The sequence below is a fragment of the Macrobrachium nipponense genome, chromosome 21 (assembly GCF_015104395.2).
Source record: "Macrobrachium nipponense isolate FS-2020 chromosome 21, ASM1510439v2, whole genome shotgun sequence".
NCBI classification, from domain to species: Eukaryota; Metazoa; Arthropoda; class Malacostraca; order Decapoda; family Palaemonidae; genus Macrobrachium; species Macrobrachium nipponense.
The window spans coordinates 38,273,152-38,283,954 of NC_087212.1; the positions used below are offsets into that span (position 1 = coordinate 38,273,152).

General features: G+C 39.7%; 2 protein-coding genes across 3 annotated transcripts in view; one reads left to right on the forward strand and one right to left on the reverse strand.

The window, feature by feature from the left end:
• Window positions 1–1,112: 1,112 nt before the first annotated feature.
• On the reverse strand, window positions 1,113–5,935 carry LOC135197941 (silk gland factor 3-like). Its single transcript, XM_064225222.1, has one exon. The coding sequence runs from the start codon at window positions 5,860–5,862 to the stop codon at window positions 4,657–4,659; it is 1,206 nt and encodes a 401-aa protein (XP_064081292.1). The 5' UTR covers window positions 5,863–5,935; the 3' UTR covers window positions 1,113–4,656.
• Window positions 5,936–6,334: 399 nt separating this feature from the next.
• The window catches only part of LOC135197942 (uncharacterized), a 121,268-nt gene continuing 116,799 nt past the window's right edge, over window positions 6,335–10,803 (forward strand). Inside the window, exon 1 of one of the 2 annotated variants that reach the window (XM_064225223.1) lies at window positions 6,335–6,477. The gene's annotated coding sequence lies outside the window, so the exon portion shown is untranslated. The other variant, XM_064225224.1, reaches the window with a different exon arrangement.

Sequence of the window (10,803 nt, forward strand, 5' to 3'; positions counted from 1 at the left end):
TATGATATATAAGTTATATATATATATATATATATATATATATATATATATATATATATATATATATATATATATATATATATATATATCTATAGATATATATATATATATATATATATATATATATATATATATATATATATATATATATATATATATATATATATATATATATATATCATATATATAGTTCTATATATAGTCTATATATCTACACTATCTATCTATATATATAATATATATAATATATAATATATATATATATATATATATATATATATATATACATATAATCATAACAAAAACCATAATTATACCTTCAGTTTGTTGTACACACATACATGATCAAAATAATTTTTGGAAGCGTACGCTTAACAAATACTGATCCTGAGTTGCAGCTAGAACTAAATGCATATGTAGTCAGTATGTGAACAATACCTATGCAGCATGTGTTTTGTAAAAGTGTGTGATCATTTGTATTGTAAAATGAGTATGCTTGCAGTGCGAACATAGACATACAATATAATTTTTAAATGATAGTTTTATTAGGGAAATGCTTATTTGGATTATTATAGATGATTTTAATATTAATTATTGCACATACACATTATACACACAATTCACACTTGTAAATATATTGTCTTTCTCCGTAAATACGAATATACACATACATATGTAATATGCTGTTTTTACATACAGAATAAAATAACAGAATCTCAAATAGATAACGATATTAGTTACATATTAAAACATTTTACATATATTTTAAACCAACAGATGTTTTTACATTCGTACCAGTAGGACATTATTTCATAGTAATAATAATCAAAGTGAATAATAAAGCAAAACATTTGCAATTATAGAAATGTAATTATAATAGATTTTTCTATATAAGCCAATTTTTCCTTTCCTTATATTTTTTTCTTCCGTTGTAAGAATTTCAAATCGATTGTTTTCTGCCGTAAATTAAATGTGACTTTTTTTCTTACTTATAAAAATTTTGGTTGATGTTTTTTTATTTCTGGAAAATAATGCATAGCATCTTTTCGATTCATATTTCTGGATCTAAATCAGAATTTTAGGTCGTGTCTGGTATCAAATTAAACCCACAGTATAGACAAATCTTTCTTTTATTATTCATAATAAGTTTAATACAAGGTTATGTACATTTCTTGACTACAGATTTTTTTTTCAAATTATTCTTAAAGTGGATATTAAGATTATCCTGTCTCACGTGATCCTTTGTACTCTGACAAAAAAGCAAAGAAATGTCCACAGTGTAAAAAGTCTCTTTCTTTATTATTTCGTTATGAATGCATGAAAATCATTGTGGTTTTTTACTAAGAGTAAATTTTCGTAAGGAATTTCTGTATATTTTTTTTTATCTTTACCCGTGAAGGATTGGTAGATTAAGGGGGTGGGGGAGGGAGGGAAGGATTGTATAGGAGGGGGGCCTACATGATAGTAGTAATGGTAGTAGTAATACAACAGTAATAGCGGTATTATTTTTAGGCGTGATTTGACAGTGAGGTAATATTTCAGGATCACGTATCACCTACGTTACTATAGAGCCTCATACAGACATTCAGAACATTAATGAACAAACACAGACGGGGTGATGAGACGTTGAGCACGGCGCCAATCTTTCATTTTTTGCATTTCTCTTATTTTTCATTTCTATTTTCTTTTCTGGAATTCATCTTCTTGCTACCCACACAGGCGGTTTGGAAGTTGAGTGGGGTCTATATATAAATATTCCGGTTCATTTAATCTTTCCTCATTTTTTTTTTATTTCCTTTTTCTCCTCCGCCCCGTTCACAACCCCCGACTGTGCAGATGCATAGGGTCAATCCCCACCACCAGCGGCCCGATCACCGCCTGCATGTATGTATGTATGTATGTATACGTGCACACAGGACCTATACGGGCACCAGCGCAGATTGATGACGAAGAGGAGGTTCTTCTTCCGAAAGGCGGCACCCGGTACCTACGCTGACACCGCGGGTCGACGACGCTTCTGCTGTCATTCTTAAAAGGTAAATGGAACAGCGGTGAAGACCCCCGCTCACTTCCTTGGACAGCGAAGTGGACAGATTGCTTGTTGCGGTCCAACAGGTACCGGATGTCGCCGCCGTGGGTTAAAGCAATATGGGTTGAGACGTCGTGGGCCACGAAACTCGAAGTAGGGGAGACCAGGGGTGGGAGCGAGAACCTATACGGGACTGCACAGCGGTGATCGTGGGGACAATAAGGGGAGAACACAAGGGCGGTGGTACCCGCCTCCCGCAGAAGGGGAGACATCGCGCAATGATTGTTATTTTTATTATGATTTTAGGCGCAAAGTATTATTTATTATTATACCTGATATTATTTTGCTGTCATTTCTAAACTGTTATTTATTTATTTATTTATTTATTTATACTGGCGCTCATTTAAGAAAAAAAAATATGTCCCGGTTATTTCTTTTTCTTTTTCTTCGTTTTCAGGTCTTGGATCCATTTTCGTAGGCTGGGAACGCTGTCAAGAGTTTACCGATATATAAGTCGTAGTGGGAATCACCGGACGACGAAGCCACCGCCCGGCTACCGCTGAGGAGGATGACAGTGATTTTGGGCGAAGGGAGCGAGCGAGCGAGCGGGCGGCTTTCTTTCTTGAATCCTTTCCACGACACGACACGCAGTCCACGTTATTGGAATCCAGCGGTAGCCACAGCGACACGGAACGGAGGCTGCTTGTTGGTTTTTATGATTATTAATAATTATCTTATTTATTTCTCACTTAAATATGTACACCACTACATCACCACACATCACCAGTCCACTCCGACGTTAGCATATCAGCGGGGGAAACAGCCAACACAAACTAAATAAATTCCGGGGGTTAATCTAAATATGAATGATACATATAGTACAATGAAATTATTATTATTACAAATTCACCTCGGGAGACGTATCACAAGTGCGGCGCTGCCTGACGGGGCATCCACCGCCACAGTTTCTTTTTAGCTTCTTTTTTTCTTCTTTCTCTCTTCGAGTATTTACAAGGGGATGACTATGTACACGGCGGCGGCGGGCGGCGGGTGGCGGGCGGGCGTGCGGACAGGCGGGCGGCCTCCCACACCCACACACACAACAACGACAACAACACTCACCAGTTGTTTGTTTATCTTCTCGCACTCGCTCATATTATCCTCCTCCTCCTCCTCCTCCTCTCTCGCTCTCACCACTTCTACCATCATCATTTTCTTCGACTGGAAAAATCGACAATAAAAAAAAGAAGAAAAAAAAAGGAAGGTATATCGACGTCATCACGACTCTGTTTCGAACTGATCATCATCATCAGCAGCAGCGCTCTTGCACTTGAATATTGATCGATTGATTTATTTAGCTGTAATGTAAAAGTTGCTGTGGTGTTGATATTGACTGTGATTATTATTATGATTAATATTTCTAGCAATAAAAGTCCGGCAGCGGCGTTGGAAGTGGTGGAGGCTCAAGAGGATGTTATACAGGTTGTGGCCTACCTGGGGAGATGATGGATGCTGTTTAGCGGTGATGATGAAGAAGAAGAAGAAGAAGAAGATGATGATGATGAAGATGATGATGATGGTGGTGGTGGTGGTGGTGCGTTTAAGAGGGGGGCGGGGTACAGGGGGCTGCTGAGCGGCGACACCACCACGGACGGACGGACAACACCCACAACGACAGACAGACAAGCCTTCGATAGCGTCGGAATACTTCTTGACAGGTGGGCGTGGGTTGTGGGGCCGCCCGCACAGGTGTGTTGTGGGCTGAGCGCCCAAGCGCTGGGACGCCCAAAAGCAACCCCCATGCCACCCATCATCGTTCTACCGCTGGAGGAAATGTTCAAAAGACGCTGCACACACACACACACACGCACACACACACTCACACACAAAAGGAATCAAGAGTCGACGCAACCGCTACATAATTTTTCACATGGAAATATATGAAGCTCAGTTTAACTGTTTAATTCGACACGACTACTCTTTCACGTCACTGAGGAAAACAGATAAAATGAATCTGTATGTAAACATGGCGCTCTGGCGAGAGTCTATCTAAACCGTTTTGTTTTTTTCGTTCTATGGAATGTCTGGCGAAGTATGGAATGTTTTTATTTTCCCTTTTCATGTCTGGAACACTTTTCTCTTTCTTTATACACGTCCTCGACACAAGAAGAGGTTAGTTCAAATAAAATGAGTTTGTTTATTATCACTGAAAAAGTATCCCATTTCATCTTTCTCGCACATACAGTGGACACATTTTTTCCTCTTCTTCGATGAAACAAAAGTGGGGTTGACGGCAAATCTATGCACTCCTCGCGGGGAAGGGTACCTAAATAGTCACCAACCCCTCACCCAGGGACCAATGGTTCCTGGGGAGGACCCACGAGGACCGGTAGGAATGGCAAATGGGCGCTGCTTATCTTTTATCATTTCTTCTGCGGATGCCTTTGCCATGTGGCTACCGAGTCTTAAGCTCTGACTTTGTGTCCGTCTCTCCCCCGGGGCTCCCTGTGGCATGAGCTAAATTTTTGAAGGGGCGGCAGGAAGAGTCATTCTTTATAGGAGCGACCAACGCTCCCTCCAGTAGGTGCTGGTCAGTAGGCTGGCTCCTGCCACAGGTTGAGCGACCATCAGTGGGAGGCCGTGTGCGGAGGCGCCACGCTATGAGGGGGCATTTGCGGCGAGAGTAACGGACCTGGCGGGGAATGCTGGGGAGGCAGGTGTGTTGGAGACCCGTGCATCGTCTGGTGGGTGTAAGTGGGATACTTCAATTCACGGGGAAGTTCTACTGACCTGGGTTGTCCGTAATCAGATGTGGGCGTTATCTGTTGACCTGGACCCGGTGGGGTACCGTTGACACCTTGGGGACCGTCGTGCCCTGCTCCCATCATGGGAGGCGTCATCCTTTTCTCCTTCTGCCGTCTGTTGCAGAACCACACTCGCACCACCTCCTTCTCCAGCTGAAGGGTATCGGCGAGGGTCGAGATCTCCTGTGCCGACGGTTTGGGTTGTTTGTGGAAGTGTTGTTCGAGGGCCCCCTTCACCGACACTTCTATGGAGGTGCGCTTTTTGCGTTTCCTTCCCTGGGCAGCGATCTTGTCGATGGACGTTGGGCTGCCCGTGGTGGAGTCGGCTTCCTCCAGCCACTTCATCAGCAGAGGTTTCAGCTTGCACATGTTTTTGAAGGACAACTGTAGGGCCTCGAATCTACAGATTGTGGTTTGTGAGAAGACGTTGCCGTAGAGGGTCCCGAGGGCGAGGCCGACGTCGGCTTGCGTGAAGCCCAGTTTGATTCTTCTCTGCTTGAAGGACTTGGCGAAAGCCTCGAGGTCGTCACTGGTTGGAGTCTCTTCCTCGGCCTCGTGATGAACGTGGTGGTCAGGGGTGACAGGTGACTCGCAGTGGATGTCTCTCAGGTGTCCAGGATGCATCTGTGGGGGAAGCATACCATTCATAGCGTAGGCTGCTGCGTGGTGTCCCAGCGGAGAGCCGCCGTTACCAGCAGACAAACTGTAGGGCGAGGACACTGGTGGTTGCCAGCTATGTGACATATGGTGGGCTGGACGGTGATGGAGACCCATTTCTGAAGGCTGCGGCTTGATATCCTGATGGAGATGTGGATGTGGATGCATGGAGGCCCAGTGACTCGGGTCTGAAGGAGGCAAACCTACCCATGGGTTGTGGGCCATGGGCGCTTGGTGTTGGGGCATATACTTCATTTCGTGGGCTTCACGCCCATACCCTTGAGTGTTCACTATGTTCATTGTTAGACAGTCCGGCACACTGACTGGATCAGAACACACTGCACTTGAAGCGATGTAAGTTGTTGTAGCCATTACACAGCAAGTCTGATCAGACTTGCAAACAGTCTGACCGCGACTCTGCCTACAAACTCACAACTGAAGTACACTTGCGCGCTAACATCCAGCGACAGTGTACGACTCCGCCCCCTCTCCTTTGCCCTCCGCCCATTGGCTGTCGCTTCTGTTGGGGGGTACCCGTGCGTGACGTCATGTTAAACTATCGCCTCATTGGACCGTTCAGGGACAGGAACTGTAGACGGATTCTCTTGGTTTATTCTGTCTCAACCGAGCCCTGTCTTCAAATTTGGTTGATTTGCTCGATTTACCCTCGGAATAGCTATGTGTTCCTCTGTCGAGAAAGGTGGAGTAGACAGAACCTCCCAAATCCACTGCCTTTGAATCAAATTCCAACTCGAAAGAAGCAGATGTTACGCTCGAGTGCGTGTGGGCGGGGCCAAAGAAGTTGCAGAGTGATGTACGGGATAGTGGGCGGAGCGCCGACAGACTCCTCCCCTTGATTGTAGGCTGAATGTTTACTCGCTGGTCTTCGGCAGCCTGGCCCGGCGCGTGCCGCTTACCGCCGCCGTCCTCCTCCTCCTCCGCCTTCTTCTACTTCTTCTTCAACATCACCCATACCGACCCTGGCAGGTGGGTCCTCCCCGGCATGACCACAGCCACCATCAGTCACACGCAACGAACAATTACTCAGATCACTTGATAATTAGTTCCACATTTGCCTTACCATAGTTTAAAGAGCATTGTTTTTTTTTCTCTTTTGGTAGGCGATCATTTTTTTATTTGATATGTGATCCTGTAAACCGCCTCCGGTCGTGAAGTTTGGTTGGTTTTAATTGCAAGAGAGAGAGAGAGAGAGGGGGGGGAGGGAAATAAAACAATTGGGGGACGTTAATGGTATAATAATGACCTCCTTGAGCGCAAGAGCAAATTTTGTGTGCTTTTTTTATTTTTATTTTATATACAACTTTTCCGGTACACAGTCCCCCCATGAGTAAGCTGGTGACTGCTCTTTTCAGCTGAGCATTAGATCATCATCAAAGTCGTTCATCGCTCTTGTAATTTCCCGTCAGCATTCGAATGACAAGCTGCAAGCACGCTTGTGGAAACAGAGTGACGTCATGACGTCATCGATATGACACCCGTGCGATTTTGTATTTTTATACCGAGTTCGATACCTGAGGCTCTCCTGTATTTTTTATTTTTATTTTTTATTTTTTCATTTTTTTTAAAATTTTTTATTTTTATTTTTTGAAAATCGAGCGAGAGCGTATTTACGGCGTCTTAAGTCGCTTCAAGTGCCACCAGTCTGCTCAGCTTTAGCAAAGGGGAGCCTTTCACACAGCCAAAGTTCGTAGTTATTTTTTTTCCTCTCTCTCTCTTTCTCTTTTTACGTGGCTCTTCTACTACACCTGTGCTTTAGCAGGCCCGCGAGGACATAATTTGTTAGCCGGAAGTCTGCCGAGTAAGTAACTGAAAAGACTTTTCTTCTTTGTTATTAAATGCATCCCAAAGTGTGTGTTTTTTTTTTGGGGGGGCATGAATTGTGTTGTCAGTGTTTGTGTTTTTTTTTTTCATATGTACTTGTATTTATGCTAAGTATATTTGTATTAGCATATATATATATATATATATATATAGTATATATATATATATATATATATATATATATATATATATAATATCTATATATATATATATATATATACATCGTGTTGCGAAATGGCTTACTATACATACGAGTGTATGCATGCAAATGACTACCTCGAACTTGAAGTAGTTAAAAAAATTATATCTTTCTACTCGAGTACCTGAATGAAAGGCAAGCTTAACAGTGAACTGAAAACGCGGTCTTGTTGTCGAGTGACTTCTTAATTGGATTAACTGATATTTAATATACTGTTGAATCATATTTTAATAGATGCATGAATTTGTCGTTAAATTCAGCATTGAAATTGTTTACGTATTTTGCTGTTTTTTTCCATTTCGATTTTTCCCGGCGGGCGAAAGATAAGTGTTTTCGGCGTTATTACTTATCAGTGTCAATTCTAAGTGGGGTTCACAGCGGAGAATTGAATGACCCGCACGAGATCGATCTGGCAAGGCAGTTCTTAATCGCTTGGAACAAGTAGCGTTGATAACGGTGGTGAGAGTAGTGTAGGTACCTACTTTATTTCAGCTCATGATTTGCCTTTTTTAAGTTTTTTAATACACGAATTCTATATGATTTGCCGTTTAAGTTTACTAACCTACGAATTCTCAGTGGTTTATCTTTTGGCTTTAGTAATACATGAATTCGGAATGATTTGCCTTTTGAGTTTACTCGTACAAGAATTCGGAATGACTCGTCATTCAAGTTTACTCTTACACGAATTTTGAAGGGTTAACTTTTCAAGTTTATTAATACACGAATTCGGAATGATTTACCTCTTAAGTTCATTTGTATACTAATTCGGAATGATTCGCATTTTAAGTATATTAATACACGAATTCGGACTGATTTACCTTTGAAATTCATTAATACACGAATTCGGAATGATTTGCCTTTTCAGCTTATAAAATACACGAATTCGGAATGATTTACCGGTTAAGTTTATTAATACACGATTCATTTGCGTTTTAATGAAATGACGTCTCCGAAATGGACGATTGCAGGAAGCGAAATGGGAATATTTTGAAAAGGGGAACCGGAAATCGATGGGTAAATAAGATAGAGGATGTGGATATAAAAAGAAAAGTGAGTAATATGCTAATAGCGGTTTGACTGGCGCCAGTAATGTCACATCAGAATCGATCTATAGAATTTAGGAAAAGGGGCAGGACACCGAATCACGGAGGCTCTGTGGCCCACACATCCATTACCCTCAGCTTTTACTGTCTCCTCCGAGTGAGATGGTTTGTTTCTGTCCTCCTTTTCGGCCGCATTGTACTCAAACCTTCGATTGTTTATTTATTTATTATTTTTTAATTTTTTTTTTACTTTCCTTGTTCTTCGGCACTACAGTTTGGCCAACCCACGTATTTTATTTTATGTTATGCTATTTATTTATTTTTATTTTCGCTATGTACCGCATATTTATTATTTTCATGCGTTGATTGTGTGTGTTTGTACGTGTTTTTGTAAATCAATGTAGGTAATAACTTTTACGCTGTGCCTCTTCTGTATTTATATATATATTAATATATATATATATATATATATATATATTATATATATATATATATATATCGTATATATATATCGAGCTACAATGAATCACGGTAATGTGATATGACTTATGTAATGTATGTATTATATATATATATATATATATATCTATATATATATATATATATATATATATATATTTATATATATAGCTGCATACATATATATTTTTGGTTTATATATATATATATATATATATATATATATATACATATATATATATATATAATATATATATATAACATATATATATAATATATATATATATATGTATATATATATATATATATATATATGATATATATATATTGTAAGTGCACGTGCGCATTCATGTTTGCGTGTATTTATGATATGCGTGATAACCAAGGTGGAATTTTCATAAATTCTGCTATAATTATACACACGCCATTTTTCAAGTTTAAAGGCTGTTATTATTATCGGTCTCTTGTGTATAATAAGTCTTCGGAAGATGAAATAAGCCGCGACCTTCGCGATTTTCTGTCATTTATTTTGGAAACTTTTTATTTATTTTTTGACGTCAAATCACATTGCTAAAAGATTAAATAATTTTAATAAAATGAGATCAAATCGACTTCACCGCTGGCGAGCACAAAGTCTCTCTCTCTCTCTCTCTCTCTCTCTCTCTCTCTCTCTCTCTCTCTCTCTCTCTCTCTCTACCTTTTGTATCTTTTCATTTTTTCCCCCTTTAAGCTTCGGGGCGATTGCGCACCCATAGCTGAGGGGAATTTAAATGTGCAGAAGTGGCAGAGAGGTGAGAGGGTGAATCCCTTTTCCTCCCCTCATTCTAAGCTCCCCTCGTCCCCCTCTCTTCCCCTCGTCCTCTTACCTTTCCCCCTCTTCCTCTTGCCTTCCCTCGTACTGTAACCTTCCCCCTCGTTACTGATTTGAGGGGTCAAAGGTTGACGATTCCTCTCACCTGAGAATCTCCTTCTTCTCCTTCGTTTCTCTATCTCTCGCTGTTATTGTATTATATTTTTTTCACTTTCTTCCATATTATAGCAACTTTAAATGGTTCTCTGAATTTATTCTCTGAATCCTTGTAATATTTCGATGTGAATGTGTGTGTGTTTTTTTTGCGTGTTTTGTTCTATTTATCGCTTTTTTTGCGTATGTTTTGTTCTATTTATCTCCTTTTTTGCGTCTGTTTTTGTTTTATATTTTTCTCCTAATCCTTTGCAATTAAGTTTTTAGCGCTATATTTCATACTTAGCGCAAAAACAAAAAAAACTACAACAAAATTGTCTCTGTCACATTGTGGTTTGATGAATGCCGATAACTGAAATTGCCTTCAGTTTGTAGTATATTGAGATGTCCGGAAGTTCAGTGTTTAATTTTCTTCCGGGATTTTATAATTGCTAGTTGAAGTATGGTTTATCATGCAGGTGCTTCCAATTTTTTTCTTTATTAGTACAAGTTCTGTTTACAAACCAGTGTTGTCTGCAAATGTTTTATATATATATATACATACATATATATATATATATATATATATATATATATATATATATATATATATATATATATACTACACATATATAATACATATGTATGTATGTGTGTATGCATGTATTCGTGCGTAGTATGTATGTGTATATGCATCTTCCACGTCCGTTCATATGTGCGTGATCTTAATAGGGACATTCGTCTTTTCATTGGCATGAAATAATAACCTATAATTTTAAGTTCAATATAATTTTAGGTGTGAGACGTTTTCCTTCGTGAAAAAAACA

Excerpts from the sequence above, each read along its gene's own strand:
- LOC135197941 (XM_064225222.1), bottom strand. The coding sequence starts at position 5,862 with ATGGCTACAACAACTTACATCGCTTCAAGTGCAGTGTGTTCTGATCCA.